This window comes from Callospermophilus lateralis, chromosome 19 (assembly GCF_048772815.1).
Source record: "Callospermophilus lateralis isolate mCalLat2 chromosome 19, mCalLat2.hap1, whole genome shotgun sequence".
NCBI classification, from domain to species: Eukaryota; Metazoa; Chordata; class Mammalia; order Rodentia; family Sciuridae; genus Callospermophilus; species Callospermophilus lateralis.
Window position 1 is genome coordinate 33,087,503 of NC_135323.1, and position 27,794 is coordinate 33,115,296.

Here is a 27,794-nt window from a genome sequence, read left to right on the forward strand (position 1 = left end):
TGTTGTCTCTGGGCGGGCCGTGGGAGGCTCCAGAGGTGGGGGCCGGGCCGGGATGGCAGCAGCGGCGGCCGGGGCTGGTGCCGGGGCTTGGGCGGCCCAAGAGAAGCAGTTCCCGCCGGCGCTGCTGAGTTTCTTCATTTACAATCCGCGCTTCGGGCCGCGCGAGGGAGAGGTACGCGGAGGGACTGCGCGCGGGCGTCCGCCGGTGGCCGAGGAGGCCTCGGGGGCGGAAGGGCGGCCGGCCGGCGTCGGTACCCTGGAGCCGCGGGGTGTGCCCGGGAGGTGGCCCCTGTGGTTCTATGGTCCTCGAGCTGCACTGGCTGAGCCTGCTGTGTGCCAAGTGTGCGGCGGGGAGCTGACAGCTGAGGCAGGGTCGGCTGCGTTGCCGGGTCCAGGTCTGGCTGCTGAATGAAGGTCCGCCAGGTTAACCACTCCACGCAGGTTGTCTTCTTTTCGCTTTGCATCAGTTCTGGGGAACTGTCTTTATTATTGGAAGTATCCGAAAAGAACTGTGGAATCCAAATGGTTTAAGAGATTGCAAGCTTGGAGGACCCTCGGAAAGTTTTTTGTTGTTGTTGTTTGTTTTTTTAAAAAATCAAAAGTAGATAAGACGCCAAGAGCTTTTGTTTGTTCTTAGGCGAGGTTGCTGGCTTCCTCAAAAGATGACCAGAGCTTTGTTTTGTGGTCAGCAGATCACAATCCTTGTTAAAGCTGTCAGTCCAAATGCCGTTGAACCAGCTGGATTTAATTTTTGAGAGCTGTGTTCCTGGGCACGTGCGCACACACTTGCTTTTTACAAGCGCTGGTGTTACAACTCATCCCACGGAAAGAAATCCAGAAATCATTGCAGTTATTTAGGACTGCTTGAGATGAAACGTGTTTTAGTGAATATTGCAGTGGCCAAAAATTTCAGACGAATGGGAGGTATTTACACAATGATAATGAGATAATTCCTGTTTTTCCAAAAAGTGTCTTTGGTTTTGTCCTTAGCGCTATTATAGGAGAGGTCGTTGTTAAACTTAGCACTTTCAACAGCTAAGATGAAGAAAAGCCTATGTTGATGATGTGCTTCTGTTTCTTCATACTTTAGGAGGAAAATAAAATTTTGTTTTATCATCCAAATGAAGTAGAAAAGAATGAAAAAATTAGAAATGTTGGGTTATGCGAAGCTATTGTACAGTTTACAAGGTAATGCCTTTAAATGTGCCTTTGTAGAGCTCAATGAATTCTTAAAACTTATGGTGGAGAGTTTTTCCAACAAGTTATTTTAACTTTTTTAGGACCTTTAGTCCATCAAAACCTGCAAAATCTTTACATACACAGAAGAATAGGCAGTTCTTCAATGAACCAGAAGAAAATTTCTGGATGGTCATGGTATTTATACATAATTATCTTTTTTTTTTTAATTAAAAAAAATTAAGTTGCTGTTGGACCTTTATTTTATTTATTTTATATTTGGTGTTGAGAATCGAACCCAGTGCCTCATGCGTACTAGGCAAGCACTCTACCACTGAGCCACAACCCCCAACCCCTATACAAAAGTATTTTTTTCTGAAGTAGTATGGTATGGGTATTCTTTATCATTAGGAATTTAGGAATGTTCTCTTACTATTGCATCAAAGTAAAATTTCAGTAAAATTGGTTGTCATTTTAAAGCCAAATTTCTGTTCAGTGTGTTTGTTCTTGGGGTGGTTTTAAGAAGATATGTTTCTGGGGGTTTGACATGTGTAAATTATTTTTTTCTGTGGTGCTGGGAATTAACCCGGGGTTTTGATATGCTAGGCAAATGCTCTCCCACTAACCTACATCCCCAGCCCTAAATTTTTAAAAGTAAGGCAGAATTTAAAACATACATAATCAATTCATTGTATAATTTCAGTTTATCAAACATTGTAGGTTGTTCGGAATCCTATAATTGAAAAACAAAGTAAAGATGGAAAACCAATTGTTGAATATCAAGAGGAAGAGCTTTTGGTAATGTGTCATTTTTTTTATTTCATATTTTTTAGGAAAAAATTTATTATTGAATATGTTGAATGACTTATATTTAAACTTATATTGAAATTACCAAAGTTTCTCAAGGTACCTAGAAAAGTTTTGTGTTTAGTGTGTATATTAGTACAGTCTTTTAAAAACATATGCATCCTGTATCCTAATAATTTTCTAATGATCATCTGTATGTGAAGCCTTTCTACAATTAGATTTACTGGTTGGTAAATTTGAATTTAAACACCTCGCATTTTCAACACACAAGTATTATAGGACCTAGTTTATAATTATTATACTGTTTTGCCAAGAGTTACTCCACCTTTTCTATGCACAAAAGATAGTTTTTTCCCTCGAATTGAGATTTGTTCTGTTTTCTTTTTTGTAGGACAAGGTCTATAGTTCAGTGCTACAACAGTGCTATAGCATGTACAAGGTAAGTATGACTTCTTTTTGAATTGAGAGTCTGTCCAGTTTATCCTGTTACAAGCTTGGGGACTGTTTAAAAAGAATTCTTTAGGTGCTACAAAATGGCTGTGTAGCTGTTTGGGGGGATAAAATAATACGGCCTTTGAAATAGGTGGTAAGGTTTATGCAGACATTTATTCCATTTAGCATTAAACCCCATTTTCTGTTCCTAGTCCTGTAGGACTAAATCCTCATTAGGGAACAAATGAGTCCATCTTCTTAAGTAACATAAAGACTGCAGATATTTTGACAATTTAAAAATCTTGGTGATGTTATTTATGTAAATTGAAACTTGAGCCCAGGAGTTGGAGACTAGCCTGATAACATAATGAGATCCTATCTCAATAAAGAAAACTTCTAGAACAATTAAGTGGTTTCATAAAAATGACAGTATCACTTAACGGTGTGTTTATTATAACTAATAACTCAAGCTTTCTCCTGTGAATGTTTTCTGTTTATAAGGAAGTATGAGGGGATTAATGAACTGAATTAATTAAAAGGAAAAGAAGAACTTGGGAAATTGATGGGCATTGGAAATTGATTTTTTTTTTTTTCACAATGTCTTACACTATTAGCTTTTTAATGGGACATTTTTGAAAGCCATGGAAGATGGAGGTGTCAAGCTCCTAAAAGAAAGATTAGAGAAATTCTTCCATCGGGTAAGTATTTCAAATTTTATTTATAATTTTAGTAGTATTCAGACAGTTCAGAGAGTTCGAGAGGTTGAGTTAGGATGATTACAGGTTTGAAACCAGCCTGGGCAACTTAGTGAGACCTTGTTTTCTCTGGGTTCAATCACCGGTACCAAAAAGAAACATAGATGCAAACAAATTTTTTGTTTTGTTTTTATAAAAACCCTGGAACTTGAAGGTGTCAAAGAGCTTAAGAGGTACTGTGGCAAAAACAGAACAGTGAGGGACTCCTCAGGCCCACACTGGAGTAGAGCATCCTGTCCCTGTTCAGGGCTCCTGGAAGCATCTGGGACGCACCTTTGGGCTTTGCCCTTGTTCTACCTGCATCCATCTGTGCAGACTTACTCAAAAGCAGTCATAGTATGTGGTAGCTTGGTCATTTAGCAAAAGGTAAGCAGTTACTAGAGTTGCATGTTATGGATTGGTTCTGTTCCTTGAAAAGGCATAATATATATTGGCTGAAGGAAAAAATTTGTGACTATGATACAGACTCTTATCACATTAGTGGTTTTTAGTATAATTTGTCCCAAATGAGAATGGCCCTAAATAGTTGGCATTGTCTTTCATTGCACATTGCATTTTTTTTTAAGAGAGAGATTTTTTAATATTTATTTTTTAGTTTTCGGCAGACACAACATCTTTGTATGTGGTGCTGAGGATTGAACCCAGGCCGCACGCATGCCAGGCGAGCGCGCTACCGCTTGAGCCACATCCCCAGCCCACACATTGCATTTTGCAAATCTCACCCCCTGCTTCTGTCAAATCCAGTTTTATGTTAAAGGAATAATTCTGTATTTTCTCCCTATAATACCTCTTATACTTTTTTACTCTGTCTCAGACATTTTTGATACTTTTTTGTGGGTTTTTGTTTTGTTTTGTTTTTATGAATTACTTTTCTTTATTTCTTCTCTTTAATGACCATAATAATCATTCTCATACTGTCTCCTGGTTCCTGTTTTTGTCCTTACTACTCTGGTTGATGGGACATCCTTCAAAGTGTCACTGTCCATCCTTCAAAGTGTCACTATCCTAATGAGTAATGACTTAACCTGAGGAGCACTAATATGAGAATTTAAATATTTTAAAGGGATAAAATAGTAACTAGTTAGGTTCAATATTTTAAAATTGCTACTGATTGCAATGCTACCTATTTGTTGTTCTTGAAATTATACTCTTTGTCAATATGTAACTATACCATAAATGTTCACGTAACATAAGATTATTAGTTTCAGTTGTCAGAGAGTACTACATTAAATGTACTATTGTTTTATACCTTATTTTTTCCCACAGTATTTGCAAACGCTACATTTGCAGTCATGTGACCTACTTGACATATTTGGTGGAATCAGCTTCTTCCCATTGGATAAAATGACTTATTTGAAAATCCAGTCCTTTATTAACAGAATGGAGGAAAGCCTGAACATAGTTAAATACACTGCATTTCTCTATAATGATCAGCTCATCTGGTAGGTATAACTTAAGACTTGGCATGTGATAGGAGGAAGTCAGAGTGATAAATACAGCCGTGACTAAATCAGTAGCAGGTTGTCAAGCAGGAACTAACAGCAGGGGAATGGATAGAGAGCTTCCTTATAGAGGATGTCATAGTAAACAGGAATTATTTAAAACAAAACTAAGATTGTAACAAAATTACCAAGTGGGGGAGTTTAGAACTGACTCCATACTAGGTAGAGAAAATATCCCCATCTTCAAAACAATGATAAAGTAAATGTGAAATGCATCATTTTTCATGCTTTCTTGTAAAGAAGCTGATTCTTAAAAATATCCAAGATAGCTGGACAGGGCGGCGCACATCAGTAATCCCAGTGGCTCAGGAGGCTGAGGCGGGAGGATCATGAGTTCAAAGCCAGCCTCAGCAAAATCGAGGTGCTAAGCAACTCAGTGAGACCCTGTCTCCAAATAAAATACAAAATATGGCTGGGGATGTGGCTTAGTGATTGAGTGATTGAGTGCCCCTGTGTTCAATCCCCAGTACCTCCCCCCTCCAAAAAAAGAAAAAAAAATCCAAGATGACCATAAATTAGGAGATCACCCATTGTCATCCCAGCTATGTTTGTATCCTGTAGTGGGAACAAAAACATCATTTTGTTGAAGAAAATGTGAGTGTTCAAGAAGAAAAAGTAATATTAAATGTTATCATTTAAGACTAATTTCTGGGGAACCCACGTGAATGAGCTTGTGACTGTGGGATGGATATATCCCAAAGAGTAGTGTGGCAGCCCTGCCTGTCACCTGTCTACCAGCCTGGCTAAGATTTGCCCCTGATAACCCATTAAGGAGTATCTGACCAGTATTCCTATAGTAGCTCCTCTGGAGCCCTCAACTTTTATGTTTGTGTTTACTGTAACCCACATTTTTAAATTAGGGGGGTGGTTGTATTTTAACATGAGAAACTGAATTCAACTAATAGAAAAGGTGGTACTAAGTTGCCCAGAAGCCCATTCCCTGTCCTGTCAGAATTCTGTATCTATTTTCAGAAGAGAAACAGGATAATCTACAGAAATTTGAATCCATAAAGTAATGGTTTAGTGGATTTCCCCGTGGACTTGTCTTCTGCCTCCAGATGAAAATCTATCCACTTTTCAATTTAACAAATTGCTTATCAGGCAACTTTATGCTGTGTTAACTGACGCTGCTCTAGTTACTTTCTGTGATGCTAATGCTGTGTTAGCAAATTAAAACTTACAAGGTAGAAAGATAGTTGTGCTTCTACAGCAGCAGTTCTGTGGAGGGAGTGGCCCCTCCACAGGTGAAAATTAGAGGTGCTTGGAGGGTTAACAGCCATCCTTGGTAGTAGGAGATACAGAGGCTGTGGTACAGGGCCACCTCTGTACTGTCAGAATATAGTAGCTCAGATTCTGATCTCGAGCTCACAAGCCCTGATAACAGGTGCAAACCCTGGGAGTGAGGAAGGGAAAAGCCCAGAGCCAACTTATTCTGGGAGACCCTGGATCCAGAACAACCAGCAGGATTGGGCTCTGGAAGCCTGGATTTCCACAGCTACCTGTTGCCCAGCTTCAAAGGATCCTCTTGGCATCATCAGATTGTGAAGGGCATCCCCTGGAGTCAAACAGCACCAGCTCTGTGGTCCATCCAGTATGCGGGCAGGGAAAAGTTGGTCCCAGGAGGTAACAACAAGGAGCTTTAAGAAAATAGCTGGTATATTTAAATACCAAGAAAGAATTTATGCCTCAGGAGCACAGTATGTATTTACTCTTATTCCTGTATTTTTTTTTTTTTAACTTGTGCATCTGTAGCACATGACTGTGGCATGACGCACAGTAGGTGCTCAGTAAATCTTGATGGTCAGTTCAAAGCAAGTAATGAGTAAAAAAAATCTCAGGTTTAATGAATGGGTTTGGTTTTTGTAGCCGGCATTGCCTGAGTTAGATATTTATTGTTGGATGGGAGGGGTTAGTTTATTCTCTTATTCAGATTTTGGCCAATTTTTAGAGAAAATTTTCTTTTTAGTTCATTGATTTACTTCTGAGGAATTAGCAAATTTATGAGTAAATGTCTTAGATATTTATTTTTAAGTATTTTTTAATTATAGATGGTCACAATACTTTTATTTTATTTGTTTACTTTTATGTGGTGCTGAGGATCAAACCCAGGGCCTCACATGTGCTAGGCAAGTGCTACAACCCCAGCCCTAGATATTTCTAAGTTACTCCAAGTTGACCATATTCTTTGCTCCTGGTAGATTATTTTATATGCAATATTATGATAGTAGCACAATCAATATTTTAGAATAAACTAAGAGGAAAGATTCTGCATTAATAATAGCCACCTCATTCTTGTTAGTGCTTCTGCAAAAAGAAGTTCTCAATAGCTTGATATCTGCATCAGAGACAAGGCGCAGGGGATACATGTAGAAGTCCCTTTAGAATTGAAGTTGAATTGGCACAAAGTTACCCACAAAATAAGAATAATAATCAGTTTTGAACAAGTAATAGTGTCACATTGGCACACAAGTGAATCAGTTGAGATTTTAAGCTAAAGAAACATTTTTTGGGGTTTTGTGTTTTTTTAAGATAGGGCCTTGCTTCTCTTACCCAGGCTGGCCTCAGATTTTGTGTTCAAGGCACCCTGCTCCCTCAGTCTCCTGAGTAGCTGGGACCACAGGCACAACACCACATCCATCTTAGGTGTTATGTTTTGTTTTATAAGAAAAAAAAAATCATTACGTTAAGTAATTATTTGAGAGACTTGGAGAACATCCTCTGAGTTTGAGTGGGCTGTTTTCCTATTTGATCTGAATCATTGATGGAACAGGGATTATTTGGGCCTATCAGTGCAGTGTTTCATTTGTTTCACATATTATTTGTGCTTTAGAAGGGGCTCTTCTGTTCATTGTAAACTTTTTGTTTTGAAGTCCTTGAAGATTCACATGCGGTTGTAAGAAATTTTTCCCAGTGATAATGTCTTACTTAGTTAACTATATTATGATGTATTATTTCTGTAGGGGAGAGGGCCAGGGCACAGGAGGCAGATACTGGGGAGAGCTCACCATGGTACCTTGTGAGGAGGAGGACCTTTCTGCAGGCACTGAGGAAGCACTGGCTTGGGATTCTGTTGCTTTGCACAGCTGGCTGCAGCCTCACTCGGTCTTCTCTCTTGATTTCCTGAAACCAACACTGAAGTGTGGCGGGTCTAGCAGGTCTTAAGTAAAATAATAAAAAGAAAGCCCTGAGCACAGTGCATACAGTTAGCAGTTCACACTACTGTCGTCCCTTTCCTCCTATAGTTTGTTTTCTACCCAAGTGTCCTCTGATTGAGGACAGTACTGAATATGATGCAGGTCACATGTAAACTTTACATTTTCTAGTAGTCATATTGAAGTAGAAAGAGACTAGTGAGATTAATTTTAGTAAAATATATTCTTTAGCCTAATACATCTAAAATATTATATCAGTATGTAAACAGTATTTTAAAATTAATGAGCTGACAATTTTGTGCTAAGTTTAAAATCCAGTATGTATTTTGTACTGTTTTTGGCCAACTACATCTCACATGCTAATGATCAGATGTATCCATTAGCTCCTGCTACTGGAAATGCGGCTCTTAAAAGATAGTTGCCCACACATTAATTCCTTATGTACTGTCTTCTTACCATCACTCGTGTTCCCCGGTAACGCTTACTACCTCTCAACAGGACAGTAACACCCAGAACCTATTGTTTTGTTTTCCTCTTCCCTTATTTCAATTATTTCTACAAAAGAAAAAAGTTGGTAACTTTCCATGTTTGATTTAGAAAATGTCTACCTGAGTGGCTGTGTAAGACTCTAGAGTTGGTGCTGTCATAAGACAGCATTGAGTGTTTTGAGCCACCTCTTCTTTTCTCCTTTGTATCAGGACATCTCTTCCTGTTTAGAAAAGAAAATAAAACAAACTTATCTTAGGGTGTAGGGCTTTTGTATCTGTGGTCAAGACTCATAAAAATTGAACCTCATTGTTACACAGAATACATATATGATGTTGTGATGAGAAAGAGAAAAAAAAGAAGAAAAAAAGTGTCACTTTAGATTGGATAGAGAGAAAGGATGGGAGAGGAGGGGAGGAGTGGGGGAATAGGGCAGCAGAATAGAATAGACAATATGATTGATGTATGTACATTCCATGTATGTATTATATGTCAAAATACATTCTGCTGTCATATATGACTGAAAAAAAATATAAATAAATCATATGGTTTTTAAAAAAAATTGAACCTTGAAAGCAGAGTGGTAGTGGCAGAAGAGGAAAGGTAAGATGTCAAAGTGGAACAGTTTAAAGAGCGGACCACACCTATTTGCAAGACAAGCTAGAACATTTTTCAACTTATGACCTTACAGGGAAAAGAAGAGCGCTCCTCTGGAATAGGGTGCCAAGGCTTGGTTCATGTAAACTTAGATTTTCTTCCAGGAGTTTTCAGTTACCTTGAACAGGAAAACCCCTTTCACAGCCTCATTGTCTTTTTTTTTCCCCTTTTCTAAAAACCTTTTCAGAGTCTGTTACCTTCTAGTTTCTTTCTTTTTTTTAAAAAAAAAAAAAAAAAAATTATTTTTTAATTTTTAGTCATACTTGACAGTAGAATGCATTTTGGCAGAATATACATACATAAAGTAAAATTCCTTCTATTTAGACCTTCTAGTTTCTTAATGCTTTTTCTACAGCTCCTTATTCCTACCTCATTTGAAATTAAAGCTTATTTCTTTCTTTTCCTTTTTCTACATTGAGATCCAGAGAATTACAATCCAGATGTATTTCTGCAACCTAGGATCAAATTCCCTGTGTACAGCATGCCAGTATTTTCAGAATGTGGTGTTACTGTATAGGCCAGGAAGCTAAGGAACCCCTGCTGCTAGAATGCAGCAGTGTGCTTGTTAAGGCCCCCTAAATAATCCTACTTGGAATTCAGCCTGAGACTCAGATCCCTTGAGATTTCAGATGCCTATAAATTATAGAACTGCATTGCAGTAGCCTTAAGCAGGTTAGGGTGTAGTGCTTGTGCCAGCTCATGTCCAACTCACTCCCCACCTGAAATGCCCAGTTAAGGGCAGCCACCTTCTTAAAAAGGAAGGAAAGGTAAACTTTATCATAGAGCATCAAAAAAAACAAAAGACCAATCCCAAACTTAACACAGTGCTTTCTGATGTTTCAGGAGTGGATTAGAACAAGATGACATGAGAATTTTATACAAATACCTCACCACCTCTCTGTTTCCCAGGCACATCGAACCTGAGGTATGGTTGGGCTCTGTAGATACACATATGCATACACTTTTGGACAGGGGTAGGGGGTTGAATAATATGGTGTGTGGGGCATTTCTTAGCTGTGTTTTATTTTATTTGTGATGCAGTGATACTTATTGTGTATCACTTAGTAGTACAGAAACCCATGTGTGTCAGTTTTTCCTCCAGTTTGTTTCATCCAAATGCAATAGTAAAGGTGTGTTCTTAAGAGGAAAGAGTGGGTTTTAGGTGAAGTCCAGGGAACCATGAAAATAGCAGGGATCCGTGACCAACTCTGATCAGTTTTACAACTCTTCCATCTACAAATGTGAGATCTGATAGTGAGTAGATGGTATGTTACCTGCCTGGCTTTCCCACTGTGGTACTTAATTTCCCTGTTTTCTGTATAGAACTTTAAATTACACCAGAGACTGGGGCTGGGGCTGGTGCTCAATGGTAGAGCACTTGCCTCACACATGTAAGGCACTGGGTTCGATCCTCAGCACCATGTTTAAAAAAAAAAAAAATGAATAAATAAAGATATTGTGTCTATCTGCAGCTAAAAAAATTTTTTTATATAAATAAGTAAATAATACCAGTGTTCTCTCCAAAGTACCCTTTCATTGCTCTAATTAGGTTGGAAGCAAAAAGTGTTCACAGCCCATAAAGTCATCATTTTTGCTCAGGAGCATGCATAGACCCATATCGATTGCAGCGCTCTCCCTCTTCTTCTCCCTCTCCGTCCTTCTTCCATGTCCCTTTTCTTTTAAGGGCTTGATAATGGAAACAACAGAAAAATTTTCTTTAATAAGAAATTGAAAGAAGGGTTTTTAAGAAGGATCTCCTCCAGGTCTTAGCTTCTTTCCAGATGGGTTGAGGACAATAGCTGATGGTTTTGGGGTACTTTCTGTACACAGCCATGGTTCCCAATGCCCAACATGCCTGCAAGGTCTTATGATACCATGACAGCAGTCCCAAGAGTTAAGTATGCTGTCCCATCCCACAGATGAGGCAATCCAGGGTCCCCCAGCAAAGACTTGACCTCAAAATCTTCCAAATCCTGAAGCACCTACTTGTGAGCACATCCCTTAAGGCCACAGTGCTATGCCACCATAGACAACTGATATCTCTGTACAGCTTGAGAGAGAGACATAAAATAGGAAGCACAGCACACAGTATGGCAGCATGACATGGGCATATGAAGCCTCTCAGTGCAAACTAAATGAATGAGAATTGGTCTGTGCATTTTCACCACTGGGCTCGTAATATGTTTTGGGTCTTCTGAGGTTCTGTGTTAAAGCTTTATATAAACCAGAAAAGCATCAAGCATTTTTAACAGAAGTATCAAGTTTTCACAAACATGACTATTGTGTTTGGGTTGTTTCATTTCCTATGTGTGTTGAAATAGTATTTTTTTAGCAAAATTAACTAGGGATATGTGACAAATACAAATCTTAGAAGAGACATGGTGTCATGGCTGAAAGTAGAGACTTTGACGCTGGACTGGCCTGGTCATAATGTTTGCCCCCGCCACTCATTGTGTTGGTGCAATTCTCCAAACTTCAGTTTCCAATCTAGGAAGTGGGAAGAGGACAGTCCCCACAGGGTAGTGTGTGATTTCCCAATTTATGCCACATGGGAAATTTTAGTTGTTTTTCATTTGTTGTTTGTTTGTTTTTAATAAGGAGCTAAATTAGTTTGCGGAATTTGGGGTACAGTATGATGACAGGCATGGTTAAAACCAGTTCTTTATGAATGTCTGTAATCTTCTACCTTTTTTTTTTTTTTTTGGTGGGGAGGAATATGGAAAATCGATACAAAGTACGTTGAATCAACTAGCAGATGGGAATGTTATTTGTCAAAACTTTGAAAGTAAAAAAAAAAAAAAAATCTAATCAGTCATTTTTGAACTTTAAATGTGTTTGCAGTTGGCAGGAAGGGATTCTCCAATAAGAGCAGAAATGCCAGGAAATCTTCAACATTATGGAAGGTAGGACCTTTGTTCTTTGATTTACAATATTGGGTTTCATTAGCTTTCCTGGTAAAGGGGAAATGATGAACACTGAATTACCTTTGTGCTATTTTATTGGTGATAATCAACAGAGGAAATTCTTTTGTTTCCAATTAATTTAAACTATTAACTTTATCATATTCTGATTTCATGTTTTCCGTATAGCATCTAGTTGCAAAAATATTGATGTGTATTTCTATATTCCTGTTTATAATTTACCTCATTGAGTTGAGTCATCTCTGTGCTTACTTTTAAGATTTCTTACTGGACCCTTGAACCTTAATGATCCAGAAGCAAAATGCAGATTCCCCAAAATTTTTGTAAATACAGATGACACTTATGAAGAGCTCCATTTAATTGTTTATAAGGTAACAACTGTTTTTCCCTCCAGTGTTACAGATTAATACTAAAGTAAATCTTTCTTGCATGTGTACTTGAGTACGTATGCAAACCTCTTAAATGTTTTTTGGAAAAAATTGTTGGTAGTTCTAATTATTGTAAAACTCAAAATGGGTGCTCTTCTGGATTAGTGTGTTTTCAGCTCTTTTTAAACAATTTTGCTATTAGTGAAAGAATAGCTTGATAAGGTGGTGCTTCTCAAACATTTGAAGTCCGGTATACTCACAAACCAAAGGCTGTCAGGGTGGTGTCACCTGTCAGTTAAATGCCCCCTGGCTATGGCCACACCTTAATGAAATCTGCTTTTGCTCTGATTCTCAAAGCTGAGGACTTATTAATTATATAAGGATAGTATTTTTGTTTTTGTTAGGATACTCTCTTTTATAAGGATATGTACATTAGGTTGAGTTTTCTCTTTTTGTTGTTTTGGTTTTGTTTTTCTTGCCTGTTGCCCAAGCTGGTCTTGAATTCCTTGGCTCAAGCAATCTTCCCACTTCAGCCTCCTGAGTAGGTGGGTCTACTGGCACACACCTATACACTGGTTTTCTTTTTATTTAAAGACAGTTTTTGGTGTAAAGAAGAAGACCCAAGTATATGTATTGATCTTCTTTCCCACCCCAAAACTACAATGAACTAGTTTTAACTCATAAAGACCTAGACATGATGCCCCAAGAGAACAGGAAGGGAATCCCATAACTAGAAGATGGAAAGGAAATATAAGAGTGGTGACTGAGAGGAGAGTGGAGAAGGCTCTGAGCCATGGAGTGAGAGGAGACAGGAGCCCAGAGAAACTCTTAACTGGGAACGGAGGTAGTCACCTGAGGGCCAGTGGGAACTCAGTGTAGGAAGAAGGAGAATAAGGAAGATGTTGTCTCAACTAGTCAGTGCCCCATACCACCCCACCACCACTTCCTGTTCTTATACACAGACAGGCCTACAGCTGAGCACCTGTCCCTGGGTGAAAATTGAGGGTTTGTGTAAAAGATAATAAATAATTGAGAGAGACCTTGAGTAGTTAGTGTGGGTCTCAGCATCTGAGAATCAGGTCCATTCATTGTGACTTCATCTGCCCAGCATAACTGCTTCTCTATCCTCACCCCATGTGGAACTTCCATGCATAGGCAGCCTTCTGGTTCCCTCATTCTTAAACATGAACAGAAAAATAAAACTACAGGCACCCAAAGGAAAAAACGAGAATTCTAGGAATACCCAGGAACTTTTAAAAATCAGTAGCCACCAATTGGAGAAGTTGTACCTACAAAATGAAGCAGGATGATATAAAAGAGTTCGGGTTATATTGAACTCAGGTTAATTAAAAATATTTAAAAATATTTTAAGCCAGGCAATGATGTGCATGCCTATAATCTCAGCAACTCAGGAAACTGAAGCAGGGTCATGCGTTCAGAGCCAGCCTAGGCAAGAGAGACCCTATCTCCCCCCCAAAAAATTGTTTTATTGTGGTAAAATATGTATTGTACTATAAAATTTTCTGTTTTAGCCTTTGTGTGTGAGGGACTTAATCCAGGATTGCTCTACCACTGAGCTATACACCTCTACCTCCAGTCCTTTTTTTAAATTTTTATTTTAAGACAGAATCTCACTAAGTTGCTGAGACTGGCCTTGAATTTGTGATTGCTAGTATGATAGGCATGTGCCACCCCACCTGGCTGTTTCAGCCATTTTTAAGTGGACAGTTCAGTAGTATTAAATGTATTCAGAGTGTTGTGCAACCATCCAAAACTACTTCATAACTTTTAACTGAAACTCTGTACCCATTAAGCAAAACTCTTTATTCCCCAATCCTGAAAATATGATTTTAGACATGTGACATTCATTAGCAGGGTAAAGATAAGTTGGCCTGCTCCAGAATATAGATTTAAAGGACAGTAGGTAAAAATCATGGAAGGAAAGGTGAGAAGAAAGGATTAATTCAGGAATTTCACTGATTAACAGGAAAGTAGAGGAGAGGAAACAAGTAGAATAATCACATAAGAAAATGCCTATCTGAAGAGGAACATAATTTTCTAGAGTTAAAGATTCTCTGAATGTCTGCCATAGTGAATGGAAAAGACTCACACCTACACAACATTGGGCAACTTTAGAAATATAAAGAGAAGAGTTTGAAAGCTTCCAGAAGGAAAATCTAGTCACCTGCAAAACTAGCACCATTAGTTTTCTAGCTAGGCCCAGATGTTGGGTTACAATGTTACATTTGAAGTTCTGAGAGAAAATGGTTTTCAGTGTAGACATCTTGGACAAGCCAAATTATCAATCACAGGTGACACAGAAGAAAAGGTCTTATCCCTGCATCCTTTCCGAATGTTGCATAGAGCCAACCCTCATCAGAGTTAAGTGGGTAAACCAGGACAGGGAGCACCTTGGAATCCAAACCACTGGTTCTGACCCAGGAGAGTAATAAAGGGAAGTCTCAAGATGACAGAGCTCTTAAGTTTGCCAGCATCTAACACCTCAGAGGTACCCATAATGGAGCAATAGGAAGAACCACTCTTGGTTTTCAGGGCCTCTAATATATAAATATTTTTTGTTTGTGAAATGGTTTTTATTTTATTTTATATTTTTTAGCTGTAGATGCACACAATACCTTTGTTTTATTTATTTTTTTTTTTTATGTAGTACTGGGGATTGAACCCAGTACGTCATGTGTGCTAGGCTAGCACTCTGCTGCTGAGCTATAAATCCCAGTCCCTAAAATGTGATGAAGTGCCAGGGAAATTGAAGTTCCAGAGAAAACATACAAAAAGACGTGTTCCTAAAATGAGGCATGATTATAGCAGTAGCTAGAGGAAGGAATTGGTCCATTGTCTGTCAAGCTAAAATTCTTCTGCTTTGAATGTTCAGACACAATGCCTTTAAACTCTCAGGCTGGTCCAATATGAGTCCTTATCTTTGTTTCTGTTTTTGTTTTTGTTTTTGTTTTTGTTTTTTTGTACTGGGGATTAAACTCAGGGGTGCTCTACTACTGAGCTACATCCCCAGCCTTTTCAGTTTTTGAGTCAGGGTGTCACTAGGTTTCCCAGGCTGGCTTTGAACTTGGGGCCCTCTGGCCTTAGGCTCCTGGGTAGCTAGAATTATAGCTGTGTACCACCATACCTAGCCTTATCTTTTTATAAGCAGCTTTATTGAGATATAATTCATATACCATAAAATTCATCCACTTAAAATGGTCATTGGTCAATTTAGCAATTTCTCATTGCAAAGTTCAGGAGTCCCCAAGACTGCCTTAAGGTTTGGCAGTTCCTAAGGACTAGAGGACCCAGAAAAGCCTTTATATTCACAGTCATGGTCTGTTACAGTGTAAGGGAACATGTGAAGTCAGCTCAGGGAAGAACATGTAGCAAAGGCTGGAAGTCACAGGCGTGAGCGCAAGTTGTCCTCTCCCAGTGGAGTCCTGCAGGCAGCACAGCACCTACTTCTGTGGCACAGTTGTGTGAAGTGTGTGGAGTGATGCCCTTCAGGGAGCTCACCTGTACCTCTGAATCAGGGATTGGCTACATAGACGCAGTTGGCTTCATATGGCTGACCTCGTCTCCAGCCTGCAGGGGTCAGGATGATACTGCAGAGGCTGTGTTGATGAAGGATGTGGCCTGTAGTTTTCTTATGTCATGATAACTTTGTCTGGTTTTGCTATCAGGGTGATGTTGTCTTCATAGAATGAGTAGGGAAATGTTCCCTCCTCTCATTTTTGGGAAGATTTCCTGAAGAGTTGGTGTTAATTCTTTAATGTTTTGTAAATTCATAATAGAGCCAACTGTACCAGGGCTTGCCTTTGTGAGAAATGTTAAAATACTGGTCTCTTCACTTGTTACTGGTCTGATTTTCTATTTCTTCTGGAGGCAGTTTGGTAGTCTTTGTCTTTCAAGGAATTTGACTGTTGCATTGAGTTTTTCCATTTGTGGGTGTGCAGTGGTTTCTAGTGGGTTTCTAGTAGCCTTTGCTACTTTCTTTTCCTGTAAAGTCAGTAGTGATGTTTGCTTTTATTCCTGATTGTTGTCATTTGAGTCCCCACCCCACCCTCAATCTCCAGTCTAGCAAGAGATTGCAGTGTTGTTGATCATGTCAGAGAAACAGCGTTTGGCTTCATTTATAGTCTCTTGTTGTCTGTTCTCCCCCCTGTGTGATTGACATCTCTTCAGATCATTAATATCTTCCTTCATATTTGCTTCAGGTTCAGTTTGCTCTGTTTTCCAGGGTCTTAAGGTGGATGATTAGGTTATTGATTTGAGACTTTCTTCTTTATAACATTAGTTTAAAGTTTTGAAAGACTGTCATTATTCATACTGGATCTTTTTTAACATTGCATTGCTATGATAAATTTTAATTTTAAACATTTGGGTTATTTATTATCTTGGTTGCTGTAAATTGCTATTACTTGCCTAATGTCATAACTGCAATTATTTGCTGGAATTAAGTGAGATAAGATAACTTCAATTTATAGTCTTTTTAAAGTTTTATTAATGGAAACTGTCAAGTACACAGACTAGAATGATGAAACCCCATGTACCCATCACAGAGCTTAATCAATTAAAGGCTAATCTCTCATCTGTCCCATTTGTGTTGCATTTGTCTTGTTTGCTAGAGCATTTATATCACCAGACCCCTTACTTGTAAATAGCTCCCTTTGCATCCCTGACTGATGAGGCTATCTCCTGTAGCATAACCACTAGACCATTGTCACACTTCACAAAACAGTCCTTCCTTAATATCCATTGTATCCAGATTGCTCCAGTCGACAAAAAAAGAATCTTTTTACAGTTGGTTTGTTCAAATCAAGATTTAAACAAACTCCTGCATTTTGTTATTACATTTAGCCTCCTTTTTGTGCTGTTTTATAATCTCTGGTTTGTTTTCTCCAGGCCATGAGTGCAGCTGTGTGCTTTATGATTGATGGTAGGTGCACACCTATGTCTGGTTTCAGCCTGACCACATAAGCTTTTTGTAATTTGCTATCTTCTGTTTTTAAGCAATAAATAATATGCAGTAAAAAGCAACAGAGAGGCTATATTAAGGGCTGTTCCCCATCTGGGGACTCTTTTACTTGAGGGGCCCTTTCTTACCCTTCCCACTTGTCAACAATAGACCTGTATGTACCTCTGTACCTGCCGACTTGTGTGTTGGGGGTAACAGTGGTGCCTGATTCAGGGGGACTTGGGGGGTTAAATGAGGTAGGAATTTGTAAAGCATCAAGCAGCACGTTACAGAGTGCTGTCATATGTTAGATCCACCTGGGCAGCAGCTGATTGCCACCCCTCAGGGTGCATGTAAAGCCACTTTTCACAGATAGACTATCTTTGAATCTTTTTTATCTTAAATATAACTAATTTTAATTCTTTCTCTTTTGTTTGGGGGAGGAGAGGTATCTGATCATCTGATTGTTTTATTTCCTAAATATTTTGTTTGTATTTAATTGATAGTAAAGTTTTATTTGAATACTATTAAATATTGGAGGTAAAAAATAATATTGATCTGTTTAACAAAAAGTATTGGTAACACTGAATATTATTTTTTAAATTACTCACTAGCGTCCATACAGCTGACGTTGGATTTTTGCCGAAGACTGGACAGCATTGTTGGACCCCAGCTTACAGTGCTGGCATCTGACATTTGTGAGCAGTTTAACATCAACAAAAGGATATCTGGGTTTGTACTTTGCTTCATGTTTACTTACAAGCACTTACCTGATCATGGGAAAATACGGTGGTTTTTAACTTAAGAATATTGATCGTGTTAATATTCTAGTATTTACTCCAAATGGAGTAATATGCCATCAGCCTGTCTGAAAGTTTCCCAGGGAACTGTGCTTGAGATCTTTGCCTTTTGATGATGATTAGGACTTAGCCTTCTACTAACATGACCCTTCAGCTCTCCCCATTGGTGCATGACCAGATGGGGTTAGGTGAGCTGTCTGTGCCTGCGGCCTTGGCCTTTAGAATGTCCCATGAGCATCCCCCTTGCCCAGCCCAGATTGTTGCATCACCGTGGCAGCATCAGGCAGTGTGACATTGCTTTGCGTAGAGCAAAAGCAACTTTGCTTCTCCTGTGGAGATGCACAGTGAAGGTGACCATGGTGCAAGCCATTGGGCTCTTGTCCCAAGTCTGACACATAGGAGACTCGGGGTTTGACCCCTCTTGTTTTATAGAGCACTGAAGTCATTGAACTTTTTTATAGAGCACTGAAGTCATTGAACTTTTTCTGCTTCTCTGTTCTCATTATAAATTAGAACTATGATAAAGATAAAATGAGTAAATGGAAAGCACTTTGACATACATGAGCCCTGTTTATCAGGACTTTCATCCCTTTAAGCAGTTACTAAAATGCTATGAATTTATTTAACAGTATTCTCAGCCTTCATCTGTTAGTGTCTTTGGCATTGATAAGCGTCAGCCTCTAGGGATCTCTAAAAAACTCAGGGTGAAAGTACTTTTAGATTTGGTAAAAGTGTATGTGGCTTATTGACAGCTTACTTGGTTTTAGAGAACTAAGAATGGACAGCAAAAGATAAGGTCAAGAAATGAAAGTGTTGACCGACTCCCCTCCTAATAGTGCTGACTGCCGTTTTAATTTTTTGCCCATGAAACTGCCATATATTCTTTCTTGAAGGAGGCAGGAGTAAGTGAAATCTGTTTTGGATCTTTCAAGTTAAGAAGTAGCAGATGGGTTGATAAAGTGTTTCTAGCATCATTCCCAAGCTCTCTGAGATTACTGGACTTGGTAACTGCTCTGCCCTTGCTTTCTGTGAATTCATGAATTCCAAGTGACTTGTCAACAGCTATCCAGGGGTGGAATTTGCTGTTGAGTACCTTTTTTGCAAGTACGGTTACCTGTCCTTTAAATTACACAGGAGAGAAAGCCTTGAATATTATTCTACCTCAGAAAGCAGTTTTCTCTGTGACATTTTATTATGAATATCATAGTGAATACTTGTCTGCTCCCTGTTAGATTCTGTAGTTAATGTTTTCCTACACATATTTTATCACGCATCCCTCTATCCTAGAGGACAGGATTTCTTTTACTTTTAAGAGAGCCACTATGCAGTATCACTAGCTCCCCCAAAAAATAGGGTCCCTGGAAAACTGGATGGCAGAGTAAACATGGTACAATTTAGGTGCATAGACAAGAATCAGAATTCTAGAAATGTTGTTCTAGACCTTTTGATAGTTCATGTTGCATCTGAGATTTTATATATAAGAAGCTGTTGTTTGCTAAACAACAGATATCAACTGGCTGAAGGTAAAAGCTTTGGGGTACAAAAGATAATGTGCTTTCCTTCAAGAAATCCTTTTGACTCGGACCAAACCATCTTATATACCTGACCTGGGCCCTCCCCTTTCTCCAAAACTGAAATCCTAGAGAAATTTGGTTGGCATGGTCAGGGGGGACTCCTGGGGAGAAAGGAAGACCTTGGTCACCTCTCCAGGGCATTGTTGAGGATTTAGGAGGCAGGGAGCAGAGCAGGGAGCCATCCTAGACCCAGAGGCTAATTCCAGTATCTCTGTACCCACCTGTTCTCTCAGCCTCAGCCCTTGCTGGAAATGCCCAGAGGCTGTTCTCCAGCATCCTTTGTGGTGTGGAATCTGAGTCATGCACTGCACCTGTTTGCTTCTTGCCAAGATGAAGTCCACCCCTATTTTTTCTTCTGACTTTCTATACTCGAACCCATGTGTAAGCATAGTGATGCAAACACACCATGTTTTTACATGAGACATATATATATATATATAGGTTTTTTGTTTTGTTTTGTTTTGGTTGTAGATGGACACAGTAGCTTGTACTTATTTATTTTTATGTAGTGCTAAGGATAGAATCCAGTGCCTCACATGTGAGGCAAGTGCTCCATCACTGAGCTGTAGCCCCAGCCCTACATGTAAATTTTAAAAAATATGTGTTACGTCATAAATCTAGAACTTAAAAAAAAATATGGCATGAATATCACTTTAAATTAATAAATATGGATCTGTCTTGTTTCTGATGGCATCATGGTATTAGATGCATTCTTGTTTGTTTGTTCTTTAGCAATCCGGATGTAGCCATTCTAAGTATTGTAAAAAGAAGAATCTGGCACATCACATTTTTCTCTGAGGCTATCCTTAGAGTTCACGGGCCAAAGGAATATGCAGTTAAAGGGTGGGTACCTGTTGCGAGATTACTGGCCCACGGAGGTGCCATTCTGTACACTCCCCAGCTCCGCCACCGACACCTATTCTTTGTACACTTTTCTTTTGACATTTTGGTAGGTGACACTGAAGTCAGGCGTCTCTGTGGTTCATTGGCATTTCTGTGTCCTCTGTAAATTGCCCTCTGGATTCTTTGAATCTTTCTATTGAAGGGTTTCTTTTTTTTTCTTTTACATCAGTACCCTTAATATAATACCCTTTGGTCATGGTATGTATTTTTTTCTTTAATTTTGATTTTTCTGTTTTGCACAATATATAAGCATTGGGTTTGTATGTAATAAGTTTTTTCAATTCAGTTTTTGTTATTCCATCTTTAGTGTTATACTCTGAGCTTTACACCCCAGTATAATAAAAATACAATCCCATTTTTACCTCTGGTACCATTAAGGTTTTATTTTGTGTATTTAAGTATTTAGTTCACCAAGAGTTTTTAAGGAATTGAGGCAGAGTTCTAACTCAAAAATTTTCCCCCAAATCGATAATTTTCTGAGACTCTAGTTTCTATTCCTTTCACATATCCCTATTCATTTAGTTAATTCTAGTACTAAATCTGAAAAGGATGGGGAGGAGGAAGTACAAAGTTTTCAGAAAAGGAACTCTTTCCTGTGATCTGTTTTTGAAGGGGGAGGTTGCTGGAGATGGGGTTCAGGGCCTAGTGCATGCTGGGCAAGCACTCTACCACTTATCCGCATCCCCAGCCCCAGTGGTCAGTTTTAGTATAATTCTTTTTGAGATTGAGTAGGCTCAGATTTGTAAAGAAGTGAAAAGTACGTCCATTAACAGTAGGAGTCGATAATGATCAGATACAGGATTGGACACTGACAGAAGGGAAGAGAAGGGAAGGCTGGCCTAGCTAGAGCCATGGTGTGGTAATAGGGAAGGGGGAGGGGACATCGTCCAGGAGGAGGCGTGTGCATATTTCCAGGATTCTTGGCGTACCTTCACTTCCTCATTACTTTGGAGAGGCTAGGGGAAAATAACTTTATTAAGTTAACTCATAAGTAAAGTCCAGTTTTCCTTTTCATGGTACCCAAATTTCTCAATTCAGCATTTCCTCTTGGCCTTCAGTTAGTTCAGATAAGTGAGGAACTCTCAGAGCCGTATTTATCTAGAAATCGTGTATCTGGCAGTCTTAGCTGTTTAGAACACAGCCCACCACAACTTGAAACAGTGGTTATCTTTGTGCCTTCAGCTGTTGAAGCCCATAGGGGAAACTTCAAGCAGCTAGGTGCTCACTGGAGAAGTGATGATTTCCTCCACTATGTCATGGCACCCTTTCTGGGCATGCTTTTGAAGTTTGAGAATGTTTTCATACACCTGGTACTTAAACATTCAACTCTGGCATCTCAGTAAAATTATTGCTATTTGTTCATGGGAAGTCTCCTCACATCTTCTCATGACACCTACCAATCATAGTTACGGTCCCATTCAGTACCTAAGGACATGGATACCAAAATCCCTGGATGTTCAAGACCCTTAAAAGGCACAGCATTGCAAGTAACCCATGCCTATCTTCCCATGTGCTATAAAATAATCTCTGGGTTACTTAGAACACAGTACAGTACAGTGCAGGTGCTGTGTAAATAGTCATCCTGCATTGTGTGGGGAATAATGACAACAAAATGTTCATACATGTTTAGTACAGGTACAGTTTTCCTCCAGTATTTTTGATTCATAGTTGAATCTGTGGGTATAGGATATACAAAGGACTGATTGATTATATTATGTTTTCAGCGTAGAGCAGAAGAAAATGAGTGAAGATAAGGTTGACCAGGAGGTATTTTTTTCTCATGGCTAAAAATGATGGGTCTATCAGAAAATAGGAAATCTTTCTTTAAAGTTAGTGCATACACAAACTGAGCTATAACCACTTAAAATGGACTCCTCCTCCCATGTGTTTTGAAGACATCATTGTGCTGTGGCTACTTTGTATACTGAACCTCAAAAGTCTTCATGAGGGCTGGGCTGTAGCTCAGTGGTAGAGTGCTTGCCTTGCATGCTTGAGGTACTGGGTTCAATCCTCAGCACCACATAAAAAAATAAGTAAATAAAATAAAGATATTGTGTCCACCTACAACTAAAAAAAGTATTTTTTTAAAAAGTCTTCATGAAGAATTCTGTACTGTTTCGTTGTGTTTAGAGTTTCCTATATGGACATTGTTAACTATGTTTAGTATGTTCTCTTTTTAAGAAGGCATGAAACGTGTGATTTTGTGTTTGAAAAAAATGCTTTGATTTTAAGAGGGAATGTCTTAGCTCTTTGAAAAAGATACCAGGTAACTGTGGCTGCTGCTAATTCAAAACTGACACACTGTAAGGTCGTAAATTTGATCACTAATAAGATTGTACATTGAAAATTATTCTGGCTATTTTGAATGTGAGCAAGTTTCTCTTTTCCTTTTATTTAATAGTACATTGCAAGTAGCCATTTTTCTGTCTCTTTTTTATTATGTTTTATGGAGGATGGGGTAGAAAGAGTTGCATTTATTTAACCCTGTTTTAACTAGTTAAATAACGTTTTTAATATAAATTCCAACTTGGGGGTACAAAAGACAGAGTTTCAGTCCATTCTGAATGGATTAAAGAAAGAGTGTTTGGGGGTTAGACAAAACAGCCAGAACTTTAAGTTCAACTTAAGTTACTTGTGTATTGAGACAGCTTAAATTGAAATTCTTTCCAAAAGTCTTAAATTTTTTATTTTTTCATCTAGTTTTTCATGTTATTTATTTTTCTTAGTTTTAGGGATCTATTAGAAAAAAATTCTGGTTTTGTAAGAGATTTATTTTCATTTTCCTGGAAACTAAATCACCCACATTCTTTCTTTGCCTAGATGTAAAGTATTACAGTAGTAACCCACTTGTCCGGAGGTCGGATTTCCGGCACCCTCAGCCCTCCAGAACATGGCTGCTAACCCTGAAGTAAGCGGAGAAGGCTTCTGAGCCCCCAGTGGCAGGCTCTGCTCAGGCTCTCCCCAGAACCCAGGGTGTTCAAAAGGGCACAGTGAGATGGGAGGGGCGGGTAGGCACCTTGTGAGCTTTGTAGCCCAGTTGTCCCCATGGTTCCCTGAGAAAGACACAGGGACAAATGAGAAGTGATTGTGCAAAGAAGGAAAAATATATATCCCAATTAAAATTTTACTTCAGCAGGAAAAGCTAATACATTTTAAGCATGATTTCCATTGAGGAGGATAAAGAGCTTTGTTACAGTATTAAGCTTCAGTTGTGTGATTGGGTAATCCACATGGAGCGCCTCCTTCATTCCCCAGCACTGTGGAATAAATGAGATGTTACTCTCCTGAGTCAGAGGTTGGCAAACTCTTTCTGTAAAGGGCTAAATAGTAAGTATTTTAGATGTTGTGGGCTATATATGTTGCAACTACTCAACTATTATTTTAACTTGAAAGTAGCATAGATAACGCATAAATATTTGTATGGGCATTCAGTGTTCCAGTAAACTGTTATTTAGAAAAATGGCCAGATTTAGTTTCAGGCCTGTAGTTTGCTGACCCTTCCACTAGAAGATAAATAGCCTGTGTAGATTTCATTTGCATTTGTTAAAAAGTCAGCAAATAACCAAGTGATTACCATTTCTAAAGCAGTATGATTTCATTTAGAAAATACTTCCAGTGTTTAAAAAAGAAACTTTAAATGGGCATAGTGGTGCACACCTGTAATTTCAGTGACTTGAGAGACTGAGGTAGGAAGATCAAAAGTTCAAGTCCAGCCTCAGCAATTTAGTAAGACCCTCAGCAACTTAGTGAGACACTGTCTCGAAATAAAAAGGGCTGGAAATGCAGCTCCATGGTAAAGCACCCCTGTGTTCAGTCCCCAGTACCCTCCCCTGCCCCGCCCCCACAGAAAAAGGTAAACTTTAGGCCAGACATGGTGGCACATGCCTCCAGTCCCAGCTATATAAGAGAATGAGGTGGGAAGATCACAAGTTCAAGGCCAGCCTTAGCAACTTAGCAAGATAAAAAATAGAAATAAAACTTTTATTTTAGAAAATGGCTAGGGATGCGACTCAGAGGTAGAAAATTTGCGTAGCATTTGTGAGGACCTGAGTTCAGTCCCCTGTACTTCAAATCAGTCAGTTAATAAGCTTCAGCTCTCTGGAAAATTCCATCATGCTTGATATCATATAAGTGATTACTGAGTGAAGAGTCTGTTACCTGTTAACTAAGATTCTTGAATTAAAGACCCAGCCTTTGAAAATACCAGGCTTTTGACATATGGTTTTTAAAATATAGCTGTGTAGTTTGTATAATGTTCAGAATGTTACCCTCTTAATGACATGTTTTTACAGGTCTGAAAAGGAACCACAGTTTAAGTTTATCTACTTCAACCATATGAATTTAGCAGAGAAAAGTACAATTCACATGAGGAAAACACCCAGTGTGTCGCTTACGTCTGTTCATCCGGATTTGATGAAGATTCTAGGTGACATCAACAGTGATTTTACTAGGTAATCCTGACAACTTCTCAAATAGGTATCCCTTTATTAAAGGATATTAAAGGAGTCATCTTCAAAACTGAGTATCCCAAAGCCCCTTCATAGAGGCCAGGTCTGACCACCTTTTTGGGCACCCCTTCTGAATGGGTCCATAAGCCCAGTCCATTCACATGGGCCTTCCTGAACTTCCTAAGTGACTATTTAGTGTCCAGTTTCCTGTTTTGAAATGCTTTTTTTTTCCACAATGTAGCTAAGTGTATAATAAAATAGTACATTCTGAAACTCTTGCCTTACAGAGCAGATGAAGATGAAGAAATCATCGTAAAAGCCATGAGTGATTATTGGGTTGTTGGGAAAAAGTCTGATCAGCGGGAGCTGTATGTTATTTTGAATCAAAAAAATGCAAACCTGATCGAAGTCAATGGTAAATTGAATTTGGTATTTGACCATAATTTTAATGCTACTGATATTTGGAAATTCTCTTCCATGTATTAGGAAACATGGTATATAGAGCAAATGATGATCATTAAGATTTTAGGTAGATTTCTCCATTTTATGTTTCTGTGTCCTGTGACACAGCAAGCTTAATCGTGACTAAAAGGAAATTATTTTCTACAGTGCTAAAATAACCCATGGCTTTACATATTGTGTGTAAAAATGTCTCTTTTTATCAAAAAGATGAAAACACATCTTTTATATGCAGAGCTGCTGGATTCATATGATAGTCCCAGCTGTCTCCACCCATATGCAGGATGAGAATTTTCCACCTTGCAACCAGAGTAGTTGGTCTGGTCCTTTGTGCTGAATGAGTCAGTGGGGTTCTGACAGCTGCTGTCCTGGAGAAAGGGCAGTGTCCCCTTCACTAGCCTCTCTGCTACTCTGCCTTACACCTGGAGCTGGGGCAAGCAGCAGTGCAGGTAGGGGGAAACACACCCCAGTACAAACTACCAGGAAAGTTAGATGCAAGGTTTTTAAAAATATATCTTCTAAGGCCTATGAAATTTTTCTTCTATACTAATACCTGTATTCATTGTGTATTAAAAACATCAGTTAGTACAAGCCTGACTTAAAATGGGAATTCAGTAAAGATCATGTGGAGTCCTTGATCTGCAATTCAAGATTGCAACCAGAGTATTTATGTTGTTGCATCAGATTCTGAAATTGACTGTATCTTGGATGTTGTAACCCCAACCTGTGGGTGTCTCAGGTACTGTTTGCCCTGGGTTTAAGCTTTTTCAGGCCCAGAGAAGCAGTGTTTCAGTATGTTGGGAAGTATTGAGGTCTCATGGGTTTGTTAGGTGTGGAGTCTTTTCCCTTTTTCTTAGTTTATTACTTTTTGTTTGGGCTTCTGGAATTTAAAGTCAAAATTAATGCAGACATTTATTTATTCCCAGTTTTATTCCAGAAGAATTTAAGGCACTAACATGTAGCATACAACCTTTTAAGTAAGAACTCCTATTCCTTATGCACTGTTTTCTGTTCATTTTGCAGAAGAGGTAAAGAAACTTTGTGCCACGCAGTTCAACAACATCTTCTTCTTGGATTGACTGATAATGTCTCATGGAAAGCATCTTTTAAGAAACTCAGCAAACACTTTGTTTACCATTGCAAGTTATTGGTCATATTATTGACTGGATTAATGACAATAGTAAAGCAATACTTGCTTTGAAGAAACAAATTTCTACTCAGTCTGATGATCCCCTGAGGTTTTTAGATTTTAAATATTTATGCGGAATTACTTAAAGGTAGTTGGCTATATCTCTATCATTCCATTCTTTTGACATGTGAATATTTTATTGGAAAATAAGACTAATAAATTGTTAAAGTTTTTAAAATTCTGGTTTTGCGCTGAGGCACTCTTCTGTTGCTAGTTTATAGAAAGCATTACCAGTGGATCCTGGGATGTGCCCTGGGGATTTAAAAGCTCATTTGATGCTTTCACAGCTAGATTCCTTTCCCTAGCTGTGAAACCGGAATAAGGATGTATTTGCCTAAAATAATTGCTAGACTTGCCTTTTTTTTTTGGTACTGAAGATTGAACCCAGGGGTGCTCTACCACTGAGCCACACCCCCAGTCCTTTTTATTGTTTGAGACAGGGTCTCACTAAGTTACTTAGGCCATCACCAAGTTGCTGAGGCTGGCCTTGAATTTATAATCCTCTTGCCTCCGCTTCTTGAGCCACTGGGATTATGGCATGCACCACACACCTGGCTAGACTTGGCTTTTATCCTGAGTACTATTGTGATTTTTAGACTCATTTAATACAGAGAGCTTAATGAAAGTGCACAATGTGTTCTAAACAGAAAGCACTCCTCATTTTCATTTGGAACTCCTGAGGAGACATCCCAGGGAGCCACAACTCGGTCCTCCTTGGTTGAGATGAAATTCAGCAGTCTTAGTTATGCTGATTTTTATTATCTAGTTAGCCCAGGGTCTAGGTAAAAACTAGCTAAATGGTCCAAAAAACATGATATTTCACTAGTCCTAAAGTTTGCTTCCCATATTCCCTATCACTTAACGTTAGGAGGAAATGGCTTTGTTGATTCACGGTACTTTCATTGTCACTTGGTCCTAATAATTCACAGTATCCATTGTGATTTCCTCATCGCCCTTGTGCTACTTCAGATTGTGGCTTTTGTGTTTATGGTGTGCTGTGTGCACACTGTGCAGTCATTTGCAGCTAGAACAGATGTGCTATACACATCATGTGGAATTGCTGTGCTTCACAACCTAAAAAGTGGTCAGTGTGTCAAGTGTTTATTCTCTATTGCATTCTGGTTCCTAGCTCTGTGCTAATTCAGGGTTTATAGTTTAGTTGCTCTTGTCATCTGATCCCTGTTTTCCTGCTTTCCGCTGTCAAG

General features: G+C 38.9%; 1 protein-coding gene across 2 annotated transcripts; it reads left to right on the plus strand.

Moving 5' to 3' along the window:
* Window positions 1-26,770, plus strand: Ccz1 (CCZ1 vacuolar protein trafficking and biogenesis associated). Of its 2 annotated transcripts, XM_076840024.1 has the most exons (15): window positions 1-172; window positions 1,091-1,188; window positions 1,281-1,374; window positions 1,897-1,974; window positions 2,375-2,422; window positions 3,030-3,113; window positions 4,437-4,612; window positions 9,811-9,892; window positions 11,809-11,870; window positions 12,148-12,259; window positions 17,165-17,198; window positions 17,831-17,948; window positions 24,786-24,944; window positions 25,229-25,356; window positions 26,424-26,770. In XM_076840024.1, the coding sequence occupies exons 1-15, from the start codon at window positions 53-55 to the stop codon at window positions 26,477-26,479; spliced, it is 1,449 nt and encodes a 482-aa protein (XP_076696139.1). In that variant the 5' UTR covers window positions 1-52; the 3' UTR covers window positions 26,480-26,770. The 2 variants fall into 2 exon arrangements, with proteins under 2 accessions (XP_076696139.1, XP_076696140.1); XM_076840025.1 differs by lacking the exon at window positions 1,091-1,188 and having other exon boundaries at window positions 97-172.
* Window positions 26,771-27,794: the final 1,024 nt, after the last annotated feature.

What these genes read in the sequence shown, in the direction of transcription:
- Ccz1 (XM_076840024.1), top strand. Translation starts at nt 53, where the DNA reads ATGGCAGCAGCGGCGGCCGGGGCTGGTGCCGGGGCTTGGGCGGCCCAA. An exon ending in TGTGTGCTTTATGATTGATG is followed by an intron (nt 17,199 to 17,830) that starts GTAGGTGCACAC and finishes ATTACTCACTAG; the next exon opens with CGTCCATACAGCTGACGTTG. An exon ending in ATCAACAGTGATTTTACTAG is followed by an intron (nt 24,945 to 25,228) that starts GTAATCCTGACA and finishes CTTGCCTTACAG; the next exon opens with AGCAGATGAAGATGAAGAAA.